General features: G+C 24.7%; 2 protein-coding genes across 2 annotated transcripts in view; both read right to left on the bottom strand.

Moving 5' to 3' along the window:
• LOC126896610 (dentin sialophosphoprotein-like) overlaps positions 1 to 2,149 on the bottom strand; it is a 6,162-nt gene extending 4,013 nt beyond the window's left edge. The window contains exons 1-2 of the mRNA XM_050669551.1: positions 2,001 to 2,149; positions 942 to 1,079 (exon numbers count right to left, since the gene is read on the bottom strand). Coding sequence (XP_050525508.1) covers positions 942 to 1,079 — 138 coding nt within the window. The 5' untranslated portion in view covers positions 2,001 to 2,149. The remainder of the gene's footprint in view (positions 1 to 941; positions 1,080 to 2,000) is intronic.
• LOC126896592 (nucleoprotein TPR-like) overlaps positions 2,062 to 24,261 on the bottom strand; it is a 24,397-nt gene continuing 2,197 nt past the window's right edge. The window contains exons 6-30 of the mRNA XM_050669521.1: positions 23,352 to 23,497; positions 22,951 to 23,163; positions 22,733 to 22,813; positions 20,885 to 21,019; positions 20,752 to 20,814; positions 19,355 to 19,444; positions 19,002 to 19,283; positions 18,631 to 18,903; positions 17,927 to 18,116; positions 17,699 to 17,864; positions 16,208 to 16,478; positions 15,097 to 15,333; positions 14,861 to 15,021; positions 14,672 to 14,798; positions 13,955 to 14,131; positions 13,456 to 13,629; positions 11,971 to 12,138; positions 11,271 to 11,486; positions 10,950 to 11,148; positions 9,651 to 9,820; positions 9,376 to 9,474; positions 9,108 to 9,247; positions 6,638 to 6,797; positions 6,015 to 6,256; positions 2,062 to 2,211 (exon numbers count right to left, since the gene is read on the bottom strand). Of these exons, the coding sequence (XP_050525478.1) occupies positions 2,142 to 2,211; positions 6,015 to 6,256; positions 6,638 to 6,797; positions 9,108 to 9,247; positions 9,376 to 9,474; positions 9,651 to 9,820; positions 10,950 to 11,148; positions 11,271 to 11,486; positions 11,971 to 12,138; positions 13,456 to 13,629; positions 13,955 to 14,131; positions 14,672 to 14,798; positions 14,861 to 15,021; positions 15,097 to 15,333; positions 16,208 to 16,478; positions 17,699 to 17,864; positions 17,927 to 18,116; positions 18,631 to 18,903; positions 19,002 to 19,283; positions 19,355 to 19,444; positions 20,752 to 20,814; positions 20,885 to 21,019; positions 22,733 to 22,813; positions 22,951 to 23,163; positions 23,352 to 23,497 (4,250 nt within the window). The 3' untranslated portion in view covers positions 2,062 to 2,141. The remainder of the gene's footprint in view (positions 2,212 to 6,014; positions 6,257 to 6,637; positions 6,798 to 9,107; positions 9,248 to 9,375; positions 9,475 to 9,650; positions 9,821 to 10,949; positions 11,149 to 11,270; positions 11,487 to 11,970; positions 12,139 to 13,455; positions 13,630 to 13,954; positions 14,132 to 14,671; positions 14,799 to 14,860; positions 15,022 to 15,096; positions 15,334 to 16,207; positions 16,479 to 17,698; positions 17,865 to 17,926; positions 18,117 to 18,630; positions 18,904 to 19,001; positions 19,284 to 19,354; positions 19,445 to 20,751; positions 20,815 to 20,884; positions 21,020 to 22,732; positions 22,814 to 22,950; positions 23,164 to 23,351; positions 23,498 to 24,261) is intronic.

The raw sequence follows: 24,261 nt of genomic DNA, 5'->3' as shown, positions 1-24,261 counted from the left end.
AATTTTTTGTAATAAAGTTGAATATTTAAAAAAACTTATTATTAAAATAAAAATATATATTTTTTTATTATAAAAAAACCCAGATCAGTTGGGACGTAACATAGTTGGACCCAGTATAGATGATATCTGACAGTGATTAAAATCACTATCAAAAAAAATCCTCATTGCAAATCTGTAGATAGTGTTTAATTTTAAAAAATTGGTGGATTATTCCAAGAGCAACATGATTTCTTATTTCCTTATTTATATCCTGATTACAAGTTTTATGATTTATAAGTGTAATATATGAATATATATATAATATAAATATATAAAGGGCAATGGTGAGATTTAAAAAAAAATTTGTCGAATAAAAGAGGTAGAAATAGTATTTTTCATAAAAAAAATTATATTAAATTATTTTATAGCATTTGGTAACTATTTTCACAGTGAAGACAAAATAAAGTCCAAAATTTTTTTTTTCCATAATAAAGTACATTACATTAGCTTTAATTAAAGATATATATAAAAGTGTCAGACTTTCCGGAACACTTTCAAAAGTTAATTTTTTGTGAAAAAGTTGTCATTTTAAATCCCACCCTGTGGGCAGGTTAAGTGTCAGATTTATAAAAAAATATACCAAATGATACGTAAAGATATCATGCATTTATATTGATTTGGTCATTTTTGATAGTTATGATAGTTATAATTAAAATTTTTTTGAAAATTAGCAATTTTAAAATTGTTGAGGGTAATGTCTTCGACTAGATACAATTTGTGATTACAATTTTTGTGAAAAAAAATAATAATAATAATAATAATAAAAAACATCATAGTAAAATTAATACTTTATCAGCTTTGCATCAAGCCAAAAAAAAATTACAATGCAAAATCGAGATTATCAAAAGTTATAGGAGTTAATTAGATCTGTTCTACTGTGTGCATATATTTATAATACATACTTTATTATCTTGTAGATTATTTTCTCCACTTGTATATGAATTGCTCACTTCTGAATCACGTTGAGAAGAAGTAGGAGCTTCATACTCAGTTTCTCTTCTATTTTCTTCACGAGGCATAAATGATTTTGATCTTTTCATCTAAATAATATGCACCATTGAAATAACTTCTGTTAATTTATTTTTAAGAGAAACTTAACTTTTTATTTACTATTTATTATGTAATTTAAATAAGAATTTATAAGTAAATTTACTATGTTTAAATGGATGTATACATTGCAAAATATCTGTTACGTAAGCACTATTTTACTAAAAGGCATCTGAATACTATGAAAACAATGTGTAGCTTGTAAAAGTTGTACTAAGGAGGTGTAAATTATTATGATATATTTAATATCATTACTTATAGAATATCCAAAAAAAATCCTTTTGAATATCTAATTACATTAAAAAACATTTAAATTTAATTAACTTAAGTCTTGCTTTATAAGTAAAAATAAATAATCAAACATTAAATGTATTAATATTATAAAAAATGTATATAAAACTATTCATTAATCATTAACCTTTAAATTGTTCATTTTAAATAGTAAAATATATATGTTGACTTAAAAAAAAAATGAAAATGGTACCCTTGTGAGAGATAAAAAATAGACCAAAAAAATATTTGACCCATTATAAATCAATTTAAGTTATAAAAGTGTTTAATCTCTTTTAAACCAAGAAATATTAATTAAAATAACACATTCAAGATTATTATTTTTGGAGAAATTTAGTAGCCAATAATAAATCAAATATCTTGTTTAATCTATTAAAAATGACAATAATGCTCATTTATAAAAATTATAATAAAGATATTTTTTTTTTTAAATTCATGAATTTAGACTTATATACAGATCTATACTAATTTTCAAAAGTTAAAAATTGAAAGAAATTTTATATTAAATTACTAATTTTTCTTAGAAATATAAATATTTTTTTAGCTATAAATAGATTTATATTTTATTTTACACTATATTTATTCCAGTTTAAACACCCTGCAATTAAAATTCTTATACTAACATATGATGTAACTAATAAATCAGCTTTCCGCTTTCTCTGGCTATTATTACTATGAGTTGTAGTATCTAGAGAGGAACAACTAGGACCACTAGTTCCAGCAGTTATAACTGATGGTTCTGATTCTGTTGATGGGCCAGGTGCCTATGAACTGGCAATATTATTACTGCTGCTGCTGCTGCTTTCCATTGGCTGACTGTTCTCGTTTTGCACACTAAAAAAAAAACAATTTCTTTTAGATAGATAATAGGATAAAGTAAACATCTTCTTCTTTTTCCTCTCCCACATCCTCTACGCTCACATCAGCTGTCTTCATATCGCATTCAATAACATCTCTTCATCTCTTTTTTGGTCTTCCTCTACCTCTTCTTCCTTCAACATTCATTTCTACAACTATTCTTAAGGCTTCCGATTCTTCTCTTCTCATAACATGACCAAAGTCTATTTTTTCTCATCTTATCCACAATTGACGTACACCTATACTCCCTCTTATATGCTCATTTCTTATCCTATCTTCTCTAGTCACTTCAAACATCCACCTAAGCATTCTTATCTCTGCTACATTCATTCTCTGCTCTACTTTCTTATCAACCGCACAACAATCTGAACCATACATCATAGCTGGCCTTATTACAGTCTTATAGAATTTACCTTTCAGCCTCATTGGAATTCTTTTATCGCATAAGACAACAGATGCTTCTCTTCACATCAACCACCCGCACTTAATCCTGTGTCATACATCCTCATCAATACCACCACTCTTTTACACACTAATCTTAAATACTTGAAACTTTCCTCCTCTCCAAACACGTCCTGGACTATTGTCACTGATCTCCATATTTCACCTACCTAGTGTTCTCCTTTATCAAACTCGTACTCTATATACTCTGTTTTACTTCTACTTATTCTTAAACCCTTTTCTTCAAGAGCTGATCTCCACACCTCTAGCCTTTGATTAATTTCCTCCCTATTTTCTCCTATTAACACTAAATCGTCAGCAAACAACATGCACCTCTTCTTGTATTTCTCTAGTAATTTCATCCATCACTATAGAGAATAAGGGCTTAAATCAGAACCTTGATGCACTCCTACTCTTACCGAAAACCTTCTGTTACTCCTCCTACACTTTTTACTCTGGTACAAATGCTATCATACATATCTTCTATTATATTAATGTACCTTTTCAGGACTCCTTTTCTCATTAATGCTCACTTTAAAATGTCTCTCGGTACTTTATCATACGCTTTCTCCAAATCTATAAATACCATACACAGCTTTTTCTTCTTTTCACTAAATTTTTCTATTAGTTGCCTCACACAAAATACTGGATCCATTGTTGACTTACCAGGCATAAATCCAAACTGGTTTTTAGATACTAATGTCTCGTTTCTTATTCTCTTATCTATTACTTTTTCCCAAATTATCATACTATGACACATAAGTTTTATGTCGCTATAATTTCCACACTCCTGTATGTCACCTTTACCTTTAAATATCGACAACACAATACTATTCCTCCATTCATTTGAAATTTTCCCTTCTAATAAGATTTTATTTAAAAGTTCCTTCAACCACCTTATGCCAACACCGCCTAATATTTTCCATACTTCTACTGGCACTTCATCTGGTTCCACTGCTTTATTCTTTTTCTTATAGAACTTATCTTTCAGCCTCATTGGATTTCTTTAAATAAGTAAGAACCTAATGTAGAACCTTGGTGCACTCTTACTTACACTATAAAACCTTCTGTCACTCATTCTAAGCTTATTACCCTGGTACAAGTGCCATTATACGGATCGATAAGATATAAACATCTATTATTTAAAATTAAAAATATTAAAAATCCAACACAGGGGGGTCGCGGCACAGTGGTGACGTAGCATAGATGGATCAAGTATAATGATATCAGACAGTGATTAAAATCACTATAAAAAAAAAACGCTTTAATGCAAATTTTTAGATAGTGTTTAATTTTAAAAAATTGGTGTATTATTCCAAAAGCTACATAATCTGCTAGTTCCTTATTAATATCCTGATTAATATAAAGAATGTTGAATGAAAAAGAGATTATAAAAAAATATTATTTTTCATAAAAAAATTGTGTTGATCCATACACTTTTCAATAAGTTATAGCATTATAAAGTTAAAAATGTAAAAAATAAAATCGAGAATTTTCACACAAAAATAGCATTTGGTAACCACTTTCACCATGAAGACAAAATAAAGTCAGAAATTTTTTTTTCATATAATAAAGTACATTACATTAGCTTTATTTAAAGATATATATAAAAGTGTCAGACTCTCCGGAACACTTCCAAAAGTTAATTTTTTGTGAAAAAGTTGTAATTTTAAATCCCACCCTGTGGGCAGGTTAAGTGTAAGATTTACAAAAAAAATATACCAAATGATAGGTAAAGACATCAAGCATCTATAAAAAAAAAAAATTTACTGATCCATATATTTTCCAAAAAGTTATAGCATTATTAAGTTAAAAATATAAAAAAAAATTATTTTACAAAAATCTTAATTTGTTATTAACTTTGATGTCTATTTTCACCACGAAGACAAGTCCAGAGGTCAAATTTTTTTTTTCCATAATAAAGTACATTACATTAACTTTAATTTAAGACATATATAAAAGTGTCAGACTCTCCGGAACACTTCCAAAAGTTAAGTCGAAAAAGTTCTACTTTCTCTATGCATTTTTGTTTTGAACCCCCCCTGTATTAAGGAATATGGTCCGATTTATAAAACAAGTATGTCGAATTAAAGAGGTATATAAATATTATTTCTCATCAAAAAATTGTATTCATCCATACACTTTTCAATAAGTTATAGCATTATAAAGTTAAAAATGTAAAAAATAAAATCGAGAATTTTCACACAAAAATAGCATTTGGTAACCACTTTCACCATGAAGACAAAATAAAGTCAGAAATTTTTTTTTCATATAATAAAGTACATTACATTAGCTTTATTTAAAGATATATATAAAAGTGTCAGACTCTCCGGAACACTTCCAAAAGTTAATTTTTTGTGAAAAAGTTGTAATTTTAAATCCCACCCTGTGGGCAGGTTAAGTGTAAGATTTACAAAAAAAATATACCAAATGATAGGTAAAGACATCAAGCATCTAAAAAAAAAAAAAATTTACTGATCCATATATTTTCCAAAAAGTTATAGCATTATTAAGTTAAAAATATAAAAAAAAATTATTTTACAAAAATCTTAATTTGTTATTAACTTTGATGTCTATTTTCACCACGAAGACAAGTCCAGAGGTCAAATTTTTTTTTTCCATAATAAAGTACATTACATTAACTTTAATTTAAGACATATATAAAAGTGTCAGACTCTCCGGAACACTTCCAAAAGTTAAGTTGAAAAAGTTCTACTTTCTATATGCATTTTTCAGATTTGAACACCCTCCGTATATAAGGAAAAAATATAAAGAAAAAATTATATTGATATGTTCATTTTTGAAAAAGTTACAGCAGTTTTTAGTAAAAAAAATTGAAAAGTTTCGAAAATTAGCGATTTTTAAATTTGTTATTTTTTTGGAGGTTTTCCCCATTTACAGGGAAGGAGGGAAATTTTTTCAATTTTTTAGGGTAATGTCTTCGACTAGATACGATTTGTGATCTTTTGACGTATCGTTGAATGAAATCCGTTTGGTGAGAGCTGAGAAAAAGTGGTAACAGATACAAAAAAAAAAATAAAAAAAAAACACATCATAGTGAAACCAATACCTTCTCAGCTTCGCATCGAAGCTAAAATATGCTAGTAATACTAGTATGTGTTTAGCGCTAATAATTAAACATTGTTCCCGAAATACATATACAGTAGTATTTTTTGTGGCTTTTTAAGTTAAATATTTTATAGTTTTAAATTAATATTGAAATATATTTTTATTTCTAAAAAATATTAGCCACAAGTAACCAATTCTTATTATATAAACAACTATAACTATGCTATAGATTTAATTTATGCCATTAATTGATTTTCAAAATAAATTACCTATCTATTTGACTTTGTGATGGAGATACAGTTGATACTGATACAGTGGTTTGTTGAGATACCGTAGTTTGAACTTGCTCTCTACCTTGTGGTACTACCAGAGCAATACTTATTGCAGGGCTTGCTTGAGCAGTGGTAACACTTGGACTAGCAGCATTACCTATAACTTGTTGTAGTGGAGATATTATTGGAGGTGTTATGGTTTCATTAGAATCTGACACTGTAGCAGCAGATTCAGAGCCCTAATTAAAGAATTATATCAATTATTAAATTAAGTAGTTAATAAAAAAAAATTTTATGGAGTAGTCATAAATAGCTTCATTAATTCGTCAAGTTAATATTAAAAAGTTTTCACTAAATAATTTTTAACACACTTATATTAGTTTCACATGTATGTTGTGTGTTTGTTGTTTGTAACTTTCCATGCGCACGTGTCTACGGCTTGAGACTATACGGTTGTAACGCATTCACCCCACCCTGTTCACCAGTCGTCGACAACAATATTTCCCAACCCGAAGACACGCGCGTATCATCAATTATATATATATATATATATATATATAAATACATTTTTTTTCTTAATAAGAGCTTAGTTTCTACAATTTTTCTGGTAATTTGCTTACTTCTGCGTGTTGTATTAAAGTACTACTAGTTAAATGTCGACTTTGAGCTGTACTGTTAGCTTCTGATGAATCTAAAGCATTACCACTACTGCTAATATCAATAGATTGAGGTTGTTGTGGGTGAACTGCAATTGTTGTACTACTACTAGTTCCACTTGAACTAAATTGTCAATAATAAAAATAAATAAACTATAATATAATTATTCATTATTGATAAATAATTTTTTAAGTAAGATTTGATTTTTGTAAATTTTTCTATTCCCCTAGAGGACACCTAGTGTTACGGGTATGACGAACCTGGGGCATCGAGCTATTCTCTTCTCAAATTATGGGAAGTTGATCCTAGGGTTAACAACCCTACATCGTAAAAAAAGAAACATGTTAAGAAACCGCAAAATAGACTTTGAAATTGGATAAATGAACAACGACCAGAACTGGAAAATGGAATAAAAATGGGTACATGGAATGTTAGGACCTTAAACAAACTAGTGGAAGACATGAAAATGATGTGGGGTTTGTAGTGAGTGACGACACATTACCACAAGTAAAAGAATTCATGGCAGTAAATGACAGAATATGCTATATTTGATTCACAGGTCACATTTTTGATACAATTATTATAAACGCATGCATATGCACTAATTGAAGAGAAAGAAGAAAATCTTAAGAATGAGTTCTATGATGAACTAGAGCACATACTTGACACAACAACGAACAGCTGTATCAAAATATTAATAGGCAACTTTAATGCAAAAATAGGAAAGGATATGTACAGACATACGATTGGACCGAATAGCTTACATGACGTAAGTAATGATAATGGAACCAGGTTGATCAACTTGTGTTTAACAAAAGGGCTTTACCCTTAGTAGTACATACTTCCCAAGGAAGGACATACAAAAACAAACTTGGATAACACCTAATGGAATAACTAAAAACCAGATTGATTAGTAATGATACAGAATAAGCATAAAGGATGCATAAAAAGTGTCAGGAGCTATAGAGGTGCACACGACGACTCGGACCATTACCTTGTAATTACTAAACTTAAAGTTAGATCATCTGAAAGATGGAAAAAGGTAAAAAATAAGGAATCCGTAAAATACTGTATAGGAAAACTGTCAGAAAGAGATGTATTAGAGGAATACATCTGTAAAACACAGCAAGAACTATAAAAGACCAACAAAAATGCAGATGAAGATGTTGAACAGATATGGGATAGATTTAGAATAGCAGTAGTTAATAGTGCTAATAATTGTTTAGAAATAAAAAGAAATAGAAAAAAGAAAGGAATAGTTTAATGTTAGATGCAAGGAAGCAATAGAGAGAAAAAGCTATCAAAGACCCGAGTGACATACATATAGAAAAGTATAAAAACATTAAAAAAGAAACCAGTTAAGTAGTAAGATGTGGCACAAGATTGGCAGAAATAGAAAGATTGAGGAAATTGAAGAAAATAAAAATAACCCAAAAGTTTCTTCAGCAGACTGCCAACATTAAACTGGGATATAAACCGCAGACTAGGATTTTAAGGAATGAATTAGATGAGTTAGTGACAAAAGAGGAATCAGTAGTAGAAAAATTAAAAAAACATTTTGAATTTCTTCTTAATAAAACACCAACATCAATACACAAAGAAATAGAAATGCACAATATAGTACGGCGGAACCATATATTGAAACCCCAACAAAACAGGAAATCTATAACATCATAAAAAAAATTAAAAACAACAAATCACCTGGAAAAAACAACGTAGTAGTGGTATTACTAAAAAATGGAGGAGAAACAATTAAAAGTGAAATTTGGAAAATTTTGGAAAGAATAACGCCATACGCAGAGGACATTATAGGAAGATACCAATGTGACTATATAAAGGGGAAATCCACCATCCAACCACATATTTACCTTAAAACAAACATGAGAAATACTATAAGTTTGATAAAGACCTATATATGATATTTGTTGACACAAACAAGCTTATGATAGTGTGAATAGACAAGAACTATGGAAAGTAATGATACATTTTGAAATCCCACAAAAATATGTAAATTTAGTAAAAATGTATAATGACAAAACCAGATATACTCACATATATAAGATGTAAACGTCTAGAGTTGCTGGGACATGTATGAAAAATAAATAAAAAAACGTCCACTTGAAGACCAAGAACAAGATGGAACGACACCGTAAAAAAGGATATGAGACTGATAGATGAGTATGCAACATTAGACTGGACTTTGAACAGAGAAAAATGGAGAGGCTTACTAGTGGCAGCACAAGTCCTTAATGGACTGTTAAGCTATTGAAGAAGAAGTTTTTCTATCCTCTCTAACACAAGAAATAGCTTTTAAGAAAGGACAATAAGCAAATATAAATAAAATTGAAGTTTCATAAATAAGAATAACACAAATGTATATAATAACTATTGGAAAAGTAAAAAATTTTTAATAGAAATCAATATTTTACAGACCTTTGAATGGATGTTGAAGATGTTTGACTAGTGGGTAATACTACAATACTTCTGGATTGCATTGTCATTGGTTTTATACTTGCTAATGGAGTTTCTGTAGCAGCTGATCGCCAAGGATTAACAGTCACAGAATGGTGGGCCTTCAAACATTCACAAATAACTTCATTAATTTTTTTTTAAGTATAAAGACATTATAGATTTAAATATAATCTCAATACTAAAAAAATGTAATATTTGTCAAAAAATGGCTGAATTCAAATATTCTTACAGGTTGTGTTTTATTAACAGCTGGTCCTAAAGGTTTAATATTTGCTGTTGGTGGTTCAACTACTTGTTTTTCAGAACCTGAACTAGTAGATGGTTTTACCTGTATAAGTAAAATATAATTTTAATTAATGATTGAAACTATTAATTTAAAAATACTCATTATATTTATGAATATAATTAATTATATTATTTATAAAAATATAGGTTAATAACACTATATAAAGAAAGAAAATATGTTATTTTATTAACAACTTAGTCAAAATACATTTAACATACTTGTTGATTAGAGAATTGTCTCATTAAAGCATTTACTCTATGGTTTAATGTTTGTATATCATGAGATAAACGGTCTTTCTCAGCTGTTATTTGATCCTTTTCCAACATTAGTTTACTATTTTCAAGTTCAAGTTTTGTAATATGACTTTGATATCCTTGTATTTTGCCTCCTAATATTAATAATAAAATTGTTTACAACACAAACATAATATTAAGTATAACTAAATACTTCATATACAGTAATTGAATCAATGATTATTTCCAAACCTATTAAATACAAAATTCCACATTTTAAGAATTTAAAAAACTACAAATCCTTTTAAATTAAATAGTACTTTATATTTTTGTTTTTGTTTTATATATTTTTAGTGTAATGCTTAGTAATGGATACGTTTCATTTATTTTTTACTCTAACTATTAGTATATAAAAAAATGATATGTATTTCGTAGTTTTGCAATAAATTATCATTATTGTCATACTTTATCTTTTAAAAAATTATTACTTCATGATAAACAGGATGTTGTTAAATAATAAAAATGTTCAATAAAATATTTATTTTATTAACAATAAAAAGAAAATGTAGAACAAATATTGTGCATTTTAATAATTATTTTTGTTACAAACTAAAACCTACAGTTTTTAAAAGTTTATTATCTCATTATTTTTATCTATTATTGAGTGGTATATTTACGGAGAAATCTTTCAGGTTTGAACCCCTTCCATAGACATAAAATAATTGTTGTAGGGATAGTAAAGGGGCAAAACTCTTCACTACTCTTCATTTTAAATGGTATCTGGACCCTACCTCACATATAATTTTTAAACATGCCACTCATATATATATAGTAAAGTTTTATCTTATTTAATTAAATAATTGCACTCATCAATCAAAATAATAATTTTTATCTCAGATTGTTATAGAAATACAAGAGTATCTAAGACATGCATTTATGTAAAATTAAATTTTAAACAATTTATCTTGAAATAAGCAAAAATTTAAATTTTGAATTATGAATTTAAAACAACGCTTAGTTTTGTACAACTATGCTTGAAAAGTTGCATGAAGTTGCCAAAAACTAATTATTTAAAGATTTTCACATTTACACCATTAATATATATTATTTTCTTTATTTAAATTACTTTGTAAAAACTTCATGAAAACCTTGATAAAAAATAATTTGGAACTCATTATTTCATAAAGTTAAATCAATTGAAAAAAAATTTTTCAAAAAAGTATTCTTAACCAGAATTTAAAAACAAATATTTAATTTATAGTTTAAAAAAATCAGTTGTGAAACCTCTTTCAGCTTCATCCAGTCGGGATATCAAACCATCACGATGTTTTTTAGTTGTATCCAGTTCTTTAGAAAGATTTAACATTCTACTCCGAACTTGTTGTAAGAGTTGTTTAGCACGCATTTCTTTTTCTTGACTGTTGTTTTTAGTAGTTTCTATTTCAGATTTAGCAGTATTTAAGTTAGATTCGGCTTCAGCAACCTTTAAAAATAAATTAAGATCATTATTTATTATACAAATATAATTAATAAGAACTAAATATTTCTAACTTTATAAATATAATAAAATAATAAAAATCTTCTATTTTAGAAGTAGATATTAACCTTAGCTGTAAGTTCATTAATAATTGATTCACTTTCTTTCTTTTGTTCTCGTTTTCCTTGGTCAATGAGTTTTTCACGTTCATCAAGATCAATAGGAATTCTACTACCACCTTGTTGTAGAACATCAAATTTAGCTTGCCAAGAACTTCTCTCTGTACTTAAAGTTTTATTTAATTCTTCACTTAGTTGTTTATAACGCCTTGCTAATATTTTTACCTAATTGTTAATTTAAATACATATTTAAAAAAAAAAGATAAAAATTTAAAAAATAATTTTATTCTATGGATAATAATTTTAGTGCAAATAGTAAGCTAACTTAGGAAAAATTGTAATTTAAAGGAAGGTTTTTATTTTTTAATTCATTAGCCTGATAATGAAACTACTGGTTTTGATATTTCAATACTAGAAAACCAGACCATTATTTTCTGTATAAATTAAAAGTGTTAAATTTCAGAATTTATTTGTCAAATAAATTACTATTTAGTAAATAAAGTGCTATACAAGTTGTGTGGGTTAATAATTCATTAAAAATAAAACTTATTATTTAAATTAAAAATCATAAAATAACAATTTTTCTTTTTCTTCAATAACTCAAAATATCCCAAAGATACTTTTAATTTATACTTGATTAATAATAGATAATTTAAGTTATCCTATTAAAAGTAGGATAGCTAGACTTAAATGAAATTATAAATAATACCTTTGACATCTCTGAAGAAACATCTGCAATTTTTTGTTTGCACGCTTTAATAATATTTTTAAATGTTTCCATAATTTTTGTATTTGAAGATATTTTTGTTTTTAATTTCACCATTTCCTGCTTAATAGAATTCACTTCTTCTGAATGATCATTTTCTTGTTTTTTTAACTAAAGTATAAACACTTCCATAGTAAATTATCAAAAAATAAATAAATAATGATACTAAATGTAAGAACTACTTAAATACTTATTAGAATATGGAAGGTATGTGATTAAAATAGCCAACTTAAAAGTAACATTATTCATTACATTATTAATATACTTATATTTATATTTATAATTTTGAAAATTATCAATTATTTATACAAAATATAATATATAATAAAATATTATTTATTTATTTTGTAAATACATCTTTTGGGGACAAGTTGACAACATTGTGATAGCGTACTACACAATGTACTCCACAGACTGAGGATTATTTTTCATACGCCCTCAAAACTTGTTGCATCATTTTTAAAAACTGCTCTTTGTAAATAATAACAGCAATAAAAAGATCAATCTATAATAATACTATGTATTAAAAAAACTATTTTTAGCTTTGTTGTGTAATTGAGAAGCTATTAATTTTACTCTGCCACATCTGTTTACATCCATTCATACTGGACCGACTTTACTCAATGAACGTTAAAAGATCACAAGACATATCTAGCTGAAGCTTTCAGCACTATAATTTAAAAACATTGCCTTATACATCAGTAATATAAAAAAATATAACAGATGTCATAAAATATTCAATGTTAATATTTTTTAGTTTTTATTTTATACTAAAATAATTTTAGAAAACTATACAGATTATTGCGAAATTTTTATTGATGACACATCAAATATTTGCCATGTATACAATATGCTTTTTTAAAAATTCAAGCTAAAATTAACATACTATGGAGGCTTAGTTTTTATTGAAATAGGTAAGAACTGCCCATTCATTCATACCTATAAGTACATTGTGTGCAACTATGTAAGCTTAAAAATCATATAAATATTTATTTGTTTAATTTTTTATAATTTTCCAGAAAATCTGACCTTTATAAACATACATTAAATTTATGTTAATACAAGCAATATATTTCATGATGAAAAAAAAAATCTTGATTTATAGGAGTTCTTGTGGACTAAAGCTAAAAATTATACAATTTTATAAAAATTTGCATAACAAAGGAATACTTGTAACATTCTAAATTATTTTAAATTAAAACTTGTTTGGTGTAATATATGATTAAAAAAAAAAGTTCCAACCACTTGTTTTTATTCATACAAGAATGCTTCTCCACCACTTTACTAGATCCCTACTGTACTTTTCTCTTTTATTTATTATAAAATTTCTTTTTAAATGTTCAAATTTAAACAAAATATACTTACACGGGTAGTTTTATCACTAGCTATAATTTTTAAAAGAATTAACAAAAAGTAAATTAATATTACCAATTCTTCTAGAGACGATTTATCTGACTTCATAGATTTCAGTTGTTCAAGTGCAGTGGTCATTTTACCCTTTTCTCTCTCAAGTGTATTCAAAATTTGTTTATACTCGGTATCAGAGTGTGACCCTGTTGATCGTTCTTTCCACCTAGCAATTGTTTTTTGAGCTGACAAAATCTAGCAACAGTAAATATTATGAATAAAAAAAATAAATTTGTATATCTGGATGACCTCATCTATCAAATTCTTATTTAAAAAATATGTAATACAACTTATATATTGCATTACAATTTGTTTTTAATTTTGTAATAAAATACCATTTAATAATCTAAAACATAGTTTTTTATATATATATATATATAACATTAAGAATTTCTATTTTAATTGATTAATTAGAAAGCTAAGAAAAGAGTTTAACTACCCTAAAATATATGTATCACATTATTCATCTAGTTTTCAAGAAAGTATTTATTACTTAGAATTTTTAAATATGTATACATACTTCAGCAGTTTTCTGATCAATTAAACTTTGCATTCCAGACATATCAACTTTTAATTCAGCAAGCTCATTATTCTTTAATTCTTGTAATTCTTGTAATGCTTTTAACTGAGTTGTGATAGTTTGGTTTTCTTCTTCGAGGATTTTATTTCTTTTAACAACTTGATTGCAAAATTCAATCTAAATAACATAAAAAGTAACATAATGACTGTACTTATATTCATTTTTTTTTTTTTTTTTTGGCCTGTGAAAATGACTGATTATTTAAAATTAATAATAATAATACTTAAATTAAAAACCACTGACTACATTCAAGTAAATAATTTAATTACTAAAAAATAACTTGACTAATTTTTCAAAAAAATTCTTGTTATTTATTGGGACTTTTATTAATATCATTCATTAAACTTTTTAATTAATTTTTCAAGCAATAATATGACAATCAAATTATAAAAAAAACTATCTAACTCATTAGAGCCCATTATTTTCTTTGAAGTTTTTAATACAATAGATGTAAATTTATAATTATAACATAATATGAAACCTTTAATCACTTATTTCAATTCTCAAACTTAAATAATATGATATCTATAAAATCACGAAGTTCTTAAAATTATATTAATAAAATATAAGCATTGTCAATAAAATTTATATTAAAATGTTTTTCAAAAATTATCCAGAATATATTTTTATGAATAGTGAATATAATAAACTACCTACCTTTTCTAATATTTGAGAATGATTATAATCAATAATTGGCCCCGTAGAATGTAAGCCTTGTATTTCTTTCATTTGTGCTTGCATATCATTCATAACTTTAGTTTTATACTCCAATTCAGACTTTAATCTAAAAATAATGTTCTAACATAATTTTTTATACTTATTAACTAATTGAATATTATAAATTACCTATTACACTTAGTGACAGTTTCATTTAACTCCAAAATTGTAGAATTTTTTTCATCTTTTAGAATATTTATTAACTTTGTCATTTTAGAAAACTGTACATCACTAATTATAGATTCGGTTAAACTACAATTTAAACTTTCATCTTTGTTTTTATTGGTGTTCTATACATTTTTTTTTTAATTAAATGAATTAATGGTTTAGTGTATAGAATATTTTAGAAACATTGTAATACAAACCATATTAGATAATTCATTTGTAATCAATTTATACTGCTCAGATAAAAGATTATTTTCAAACTCCCAACGTTTCAAAGTATCTTTTAAAGTATTTATTTCATTATTTAAATCATTAAGTTGTTTTTCATGAATTTCTTTAACTTCTGTAATAGTATTTTCCATAGCAGACTTTTGATTTTTTAAATCTTCAATTTCCGCCGATTTAGTTCTATTAAATAACTCTAATGCATCTAATCTCTGAAATAATGTTATAAGTATAAAGAATGAATAATATAATATATTGATAAACATTTTATTATTAATTTATAAATGTTTACAAGTTATTATAAATATTAATTATTCTTTAAATAATTAAAAAATAATTATTACTTATTGATATTTTTCAATTTATATTAAAAAAAAATTGTAGTCATTAAAAAATTTGAAATATAAAAGTTAACAGGTTATATATAATAATTCAATTCCAAAAATTTTTCCTTGTATAAGAAAACAGTGGAATTATTTAAACCAGTATTTTAGAAATAAACTATAACACTTTAGAGAAAAAACATTTGAAGTATATTTAGAAGTTCTTTAGAATATTTTTGAAGTATAATTATATTTTAGTGCACACTCATGAGCTGCTATCTAGAGACCTGCTTATAAGAAATAAATATTGATGTTAAATAATTGGTTTTAATATATTTTTTTTAATTATATTATTGAATTTAATGTTATTAAATATTTAAAAATTAGTAGTTTTGAAGTAATTATTAAGGTATCGGGTGACAAAAAGTTAAGAAAAATGAACTATTCTTCTTATACTTCTATCATCATTTGATTCGTGAGTGAAAATTTTTCATTTAATCAACACTTTCTAAGCCAGAGATTGACAATAGGGGACCCGTGGTTCAAGTCTTCCTTATGGTAAAAAATTAGCTATGCCTAACAATACATTTTTGAAAACATAAAAGCTAATCATTCTTTTATTATTTTTTTCTTTTTTGCAACAATTATGATGATTTGTTGAAGTATTCTATGAAAAAAATTCATTTTCTATTGAAATTTGATGATAGTAATTTTAACATTATTAACTTCTCAAGTACAATTATGAATTTAAAAATATAACTACCTCTAACTTGTTTTTATAATAAGCTATTTTATGGCTTAATCCTTTTTCCATACGCTCTTTATTGTTATTTGCTGTGTTTAATTCATCTTCTAGTTTTTTAATAACTATATTTAGATTTGAAATATCTTTTGATAATTTATCATTATTTTCTTTAGTTGCTTCAAGTTCTTCCATCATTTTACAATAGCTTTTCTCATAATCTGACAATTGATTTTGTAACTTAATAATATTATTTTTTTGAAATGAGTTGAATTCACTGAGTTCTTGTCGCCTTTAAAAAAATATAAAATATAATGGAAGACATATAACTAAAAATGATTAATATAAGTTTAAATTTTTTAAGTTTGATGCGAATTTGAGAAGGTGTTAATTTTACTATAATGTGTTTTTTACGTATTTGTCATTAATTTAATTCAGTTCTCACTGGACCAATTTTTTATTTTTTTCTGTTTTATTTTAAAATAATGTTTATGTTAAGAAAATCACTCTTGATATTTTTTAATAACATAATATTTCTCAATTCATGAACTATAATAATTTTTAATCTAATTAAGAAAATGATTGGTCGACGACAACTTTCGACCCATTAATTTGGAAGTGATAACTATTTAAAATTTAAAGTAAAGGTAAAGTATGTGTTATTATTATCATTATGAAAGACTATTTCAAAAGTTGTTATTGACCAGTAATTTTCTTATTTAGATAATTATTTATTTTATTAGCTAGTTAAAATTACAATACAAAATATTGAATAATTTCATACTAAATTTCATTTTTATAGTATGTATTTATTAATTTATTGTAATTATAAATCATAAAACTTGTAATCAGAATGTAAATAAGAAAATTGAGTTGATGTTGCTTTTGGAATAATTCCTCCTAAAAATTAAACACTGTCTACAGATTTGTATTGAGGGGTTTTTAAGATAGTGATTTTAATCACTGTCAGATATTATCTACAGAGTAATTCCCTTATTATGGACCACTTAATTAATTGAAAAATTAAAATAATATTAATAATTTTTTTATTTGTTTCTTTTAGTTCAATTTTTACCCATACTTTTATTTAATGGACCTTCCTAAATTAAGGTCTTGTAAAATGTAAATAAAAATGATAATTTAAACTTTTTTTTAATTAAAAATGAACCATGCTACACTGGGTAAAAAATTTCTGATAGGGTGGATTTAAAGCTCTTAAATACTTAGCTAGAGTAACAAATATTTTTTGATTAAATTTTTTCATTATATGTGGATGTACTTAAATTCAAGAATACAATTTATCTATTGAAGTTGGGGGACATGGTGTACATTATTGTTAAGTAACCCATCTAGGAACCTATATTAACAGTGTAACTGAACATTAGTGTAAAGGCAGCAACTAAGTGGTCTACTTCACCACCACCATTTACAATAAACTCGTTATTAACACATGTTGCTAAAAAAAAGGGTAATACTAAGGTTACGTTTACTACTATGTTTACTATTACTTACGCTTTAAATAGCAATTGATCTTTTTCCATAAATTTTTTTTTGGTATTTTCTAGTTCTTTCTCTAATTTTGATGAATAGTCACTCATTTTTTTCAAATTCTCTTCTAATGATTTGTATAATTCTTTAGTAACATTCAGCTCTGATTTTAATTGATTATTTAGCTGACCTATATTTTAAACTTTATTTAATAAAAATGACATAAATTAAAAATCAATATTCAATTTTCACCTGATTCATTTAATTTTAATCGCATGTTCTTAACTTCATGCTCCAACTTGTTAACAACACTTTGGAAGTTTGTCCTTTCATCTAAGCATACACTAAATGAATTCGTTCGAGATCTGGATAATGATGCTTCTCTATGAGAACTTAGATCATCAAATAATTCTAATTTTGAAAGTAAATTATCTCGAACATTCTATAGAGAATTATTCAAAAATGTTTAATTGTTGAAGTTTGTAAAAAAAATATTGGCAAGATGAAATAAATAAGTTTTTTTTATTATTATTAAAAATAACTATAAACAGCATGTATAGCATGACTACAAGTATATCAATAATTGACAAAAGTTTCACTCTTTATTTTAAAAAATTATTTTAATTATTATTTAAATTTAAAACAAAACTCATTTAATTTTTGAAACGTACTTTAAAAATAATATCTATTATTAATATTAATCAACTGAAGCCTGAAAATTAAAATTAAAATAATCTAATGATATATTAAATAAATATTTGATTGAGATTATATAAAAATGTGATAATAAATAGTATAAGAAACTGCCAGAAAAAATATCTTATTAAATTTTTTTTTAAATATCAGTTAATACCTTTATCTTTATCCACACACTAACATATATAAATATTATTTTTTACTCTGACAAATAAAAGAAATTAAAAGATTTTTATATAATATAAAGATAAATTAATTACTTGTAATGTTACTGTTAATTGCTTATAGTCATCTTTGAATTTTCCATTATCATTATCATTTTCCATAATATAAGTCAAAGTTGAATCCCAGCTTACAATTAATGAATCTAGTTGGGATACTAAATATTTTTCAAAGTCTTTTTGCAATTCAGTTTTTTGTCTTAATTCACGTGAATAATTTAAATTGGAAACATAGAGACCATCATTTTCTTTTTTAATACTGTTATACTCAGTTTTCATTTTTTCTAAATCAAGTTTTAATTCGTGGTTTTTCTAAAAATATAAATATTAAGATAAATAATAGTATTTCATAAATTTTCATTACAATAATCTAATTATGACAATTTTTCAAAAAAATAAAATAAACATACGTGTTCTAGTGATATTATAGTATTTTGTAATGCATCTACTTTTTTAGCATATTCAGAATTTCTAATATTAGATGCTTTAATTTTTTTTAATAATTCATCAATTTGTTGATTTAACCCTTGAACATGTTCTTCCAAAAGTGAATAAGCATTATTATTAGTATCAAGTTTTTCATTTAGTTGTTTAATTGTCAAATTTGCTAATGATAACTGATTTTCTACATCTTCCAAACTATTTTTTAATTTTAAATTATCTCCTAAATTATTTTCTAAATTTTTATCCATCTAATAAACAAAATTATAATAGCAATAATAGTATAAAAAATTAAGTATGAAAATCTAGACATTCAACTTACATTATTACAATCTTGATTTTCCTGGGCATCAGGTAATATATTTTTGAAGTTAGATTTTAAGTCAAGAGATTGCGATTTTAATAATTTTTCCTGAAATAGAGCATAAATATTATTTAGATTAGTCCACAATGTTTTAGCAAATCCAATAATTTATAATCTACTAAATATTTTACATTACTTTTTTTAAAAATAATTTATGCATTTTTTGACTATATTAAAATTATATTTTGTATTATTTACTCTAATAATACAAAAAAAAATGTTATTCTTTTAAATTTGAAAATAGCTGTTTTTTTTTAAATTGACCCTATTGTAAAATTTACATACATATACGAATAAAAGTTAATAAATACAATAATATTGAATTTTAAAATCTTTATTTAAATCTATAATTATCATTGTATGTCTGAGCAGTGGGAAAGTTTATTTTATTTACACACTTCAACGTACATTATTAATTGACCACTATCACTAATGTTTATCTTAGAATTTAGATATTATTTTTGTGCTTATTTACCCCTAGCTACTGTCATTAATGTCTTTAAAAAATTATTATCTAGTCATTAAAATAACAATTGTAGTACCCCATTATCAAACACAGAAATATTTGTTTTAATTAGTCACTACGTTATTCTATTTTTGGCTCTCTCTTTTCACTATGTGCAGTAGTATGTACCAATCTATTTGACTTTTATATAGAAGTTTCTGAAGTTTAGGCAAATAAATTTACGCATTATACATTTACATATTATAATTTACATCTATAACCTATTTAAATAACTTCAGCTAATGTTATTATTTATTTATAATTATTATGGATAGTCAAAATGTACAACTAATACAGTCTGCATCAGATAAATTGGCATGATCAGATGATTGGAGTTGCGATTTAGAAAAACCAGGTGCCAAAACACAAAATATATACTATATATTTTAATATAGTGATACAGTCAAATTATAAATGAGTTGTATTTGTATAACATTAAATTATAATTAAATAAACTTTTTTTGAACAAAAAAAAAAGAAGTCTGGAATTGTTTTTCTAAAGGATAAGGTAAATGCTTTGTTAGATCTAGGATACAGTCATGTGGGTCCCTAGATTCTATTATTCCCATACCAGTCAGATCATGCCTATTCACCCCAACCTGTGTTTCATACCTACTATATGTATGAAAATACTTATAACTTAATAAGTATTTGTCTTAAAATTGTTTTTAATCCATTAAAATTGTTTTTAAGAAAAGTGTTATTTTAGAATTAAAAGAAGAAGTTTTTTTTAGACTTTGATATGGATTCAATTATTCTAGTTATTTATCGCAAAATAAAAAAATATCTGTATAATTATGTGCAGATTTTTTATACAATTGAGTAAAAAATGTGCATTGTTTATACTTACATCAAGTTGAACATTGATTTTAATTTGATCTTCTAATTTATTTTCTAATTTTTTTATTTTATCCTAAACAAATAAAGACATATTTAATAAAGAGTTAAGTTTTTAAAAATTTAATCTAAAAAAAATATAATACTCTTAAATCTGAAATCAGCTTTACTTCTTGTTCATCATTGGCATTTGATAAAGATCTAAGTGCTTCTAAAAGTTTTTTATTTTGATTTTGCAAGGATTGAATATTTTCAAATGTAACATAGTTTTTCGATATTAACTGCAACATGTTTATTGTTATAATAATTACATTTATTATATAATACCTGAAGTAAACAAAACTGTGCAAGGGTATTAATTTTTATTTATTAAGCCTTAATATCAAATTTCTTGATAAGTTTTTTGACTTACTAATAATAAATCAGATTTTTTTTTAATTATTAAGATAGTTAAATAAAGATATATTAATGATGATTTTTTTAAAATTATAAGCAAATTCAAAACTTGAAATGATGTGTTAAGATTTTATCAAAAAACCTCTCATACTAAATTAATTAAAAACTATTGTAGTAAAAAATCATATATAATTTCATAACATAACCCCTATATCTAAATTATAGATTTAAATTCATTTAAAACAGAAAAAAATACACAATTTAATACAATGCTTGGGTTAATTTTCATCTTTCAACCCTATTCTGACTTAAATGTCTCGCTGAAAAATGACACTTTTTTTAGTTAATTTTCATTGATATTCATGATAGAATAATGCTGTCATATTAGAACAATGTTACTTAAAAATTCATGTAATCACAGATATCTATCATCATAATTGTTTAAGATATAGGCTACAATTGAACACAAATTATATTTGATTTTTAATTTTCTTAACTAACGAATGTCCGAATAATCAAATCAAAAAAGTTAACTTATACTTCTTTCTTTTATTATTAAATTCATACTTAAATTTGAATAGATGTTTGCTATAAAGGTAATGGAATATACAACTAATTTATAACTTATTATAATTTCTCCATACTCCATACTAAATTATTGAATATTAATTTCATACTAACTAATTTCATTTTTACAGTATGTATTTATTCATTTATTGTAATTATAAAACTTGTAATTAGGATGTAAATAAGAAAATATGAGTTTATGTTTACTTGAATAAGTCAATAATTCCTTCTAAAAATTAAACACTATCTATAGATATGCATTGAGGTGTTTTTAATCACTATCAGATATCTATTCATGAAAAAAAACATGATTATTTTAGTTGTAAAAATATAATTTATACTTTATAATATTGCTATATTATACGAAATAGGTTTTAAACATATAGCACTTCCAAAGTCTTAAATTATTCAGCACAATATATTTATTATTGTTTGACTTCACTACATCAAAGATTGTTTGGTTTTATTCATAGCGCACATTCACAATATTTTCTGTAATATCATTTTCTATAATTTTAATATTATTTTAGTTTTGTGCCTTTTTATTTGATTGTGATGATACTTTTTTAAATTCCTACAGAATACCAGTAAACCCTATTTGACATTTTATAATCAGTTTTTAATTGTTAAATTGTGTTACATAAATGTACTATAAAAAAATATGCATAATCTAGAAAATTTCATTATTTTAGCACACATTTTGTTACTTTTTAGAATTTAAAGTACCAAGTCATGTTTATAAATATATATATTTAAAATTATTCTTTACCCTTATACAATTCTTAATATAATTGGTAACTCTAAAGCTTATATGAACTAAGAATAATAAGTAAAGTAACTTTTTAGATAACTCTCATTGTAGAGATATTACATATAAAGTTTTACGGGTCTATAATATTAACTAGATATTATCTGCTTAAAATAATATAATTTCTTAAGTACAATTACAATAATTTATATTATTGTAAATTATTATTGTATTAAAATCATATTCCTTATTTAGTTAACAAATATATTTAAATTAATCTTACCGATTGTGGGCTCATATCAGTGCCAATGTTACGATTTTCATGACGTTCTTGACATTGTTTGTTACGCAATAAGAAACAAATCTAAAATTAAAAATTTTTTTTTTTAATTTTTGCTCCACATCATTAAATATAAAGCTAGTATTAATCTTAGAAGGGGTCCAATACTCCCATCAACTATTAACAGAATGTCTAAAACTAATAACTACAATGACTTTTACTTGTTTGCTTAGATCATCTTCAGTGGATTGAAGTCTTTTATTTTCATTTAATAACTGTTTATAATCTTCCTCGGCAGATTTTAATTTAGAAGTTATGTTATCCAATTCTGATTCAAGTTTGATAACAGTTTCACATAACGTTTTTACTTTATTATTAGATTCTTGCAAATCTTTTTCTAATTTATCTACATCAGGAGCTTCATCTAATATTTGCTATAATATGACATAAATTAATTATTAATTTTTATTTTGAATATTTTCATCTTTATATTATTTAAGTTAATATTTTTTATTTTTATTATAAAAAAAAAAGAAAAAAAGTTATTTTCTTTAAATACACTAATGAGAAAAATCAGATGCTTATTAGTTAATCCATTTATTTTATAAAATTTTAAAAATACTTGTTTTAAGAGCTTGAAGTTGAAATCACTAAGTTCTAGTTTTTCAATAGTATCTTGTAACTGTTTATATGTTTCTTTGTATATAGCATACACATCGGTAATTGTAGTACCCTTTTTAATAATGAAATTTGTATTATCTGAATGAACTAAAATAAAATAGATTAACACAATCAATGATTTAATTTTTTTGGTTCATATAAAGAACAACATTTTTAAAAAAATGTACAAAATATTTTAAATATAACATGTATGATATTTAGTAGGTAAGAAAAGGGGTTTTTATTGTTTCCATTGTTTATACCAGTTGACTGTTTTTTTGCTTATTGAATACCAATATATCTCTTAATATATTTATGAGACAAATTTTAGAAAAAATTTGAATAAATGAAAAAAAACCCAGCACAGGGGGGTCGCGGCACAGTGGTGACGTGGCATAGTTGGATCAAGTATAATGATATCTGACAGTGATTAAAATCACTATCAAAAAAAAACGCTTCGATGCAAATCTTTAGATAGTGTTTAATTTTAAAAAATTGGTGGATTATTCCAAAAGCTTCATAAACTGCTAGTTCCTTATTAATATCCTGATTAAGACAAAGTATGTCGAATGAAAAAGGGATTATTAAAAAATAGTATTTCCCATAAAAAAATTATATTGATCAATACACTTTTCAATAAGTTATAGCATTATAATGTTAAAAATGTAAAAAATAAAATTGAGAATTTTCACACAATAATAGCATTTGGTAGCCATTTTCACCTTGAAGATAAAATAAAGTCCGAAATTTTTTTTTTCCATGATAAAGTATATTACATTAGCTTTAATTTAAGATATATATAAAAGTGTCAGACTTTCCGGAACACTTTCAAAATTTAAGTTGAAAAAGTCAATTTTTTGTGAAAAAGTTGT

This window comes from Daktulosphaira vitifoliae, unplaced genomic scaffold, assembly GCF_025091365.1.
Source record: "Daktulosphaira vitifoliae isolate Bord-2020 unplaced genomic scaffold, ASM2509136v1 Scaffold_1, whole genome shotgun sequence".
Taxonomy (NCBI): domain Eukaryota; kingdom Metazoa; phylum Arthropoda; class Insecta; order Hemiptera; family Phylloxeridae; genus Daktulosphaira; species Daktulosphaira vitifoliae.
The sequence above is the reverse complement of the archived record's forward strand: the minus strand, read 5'-3'. Positions and strand labels throughout refer to the sequence as shown.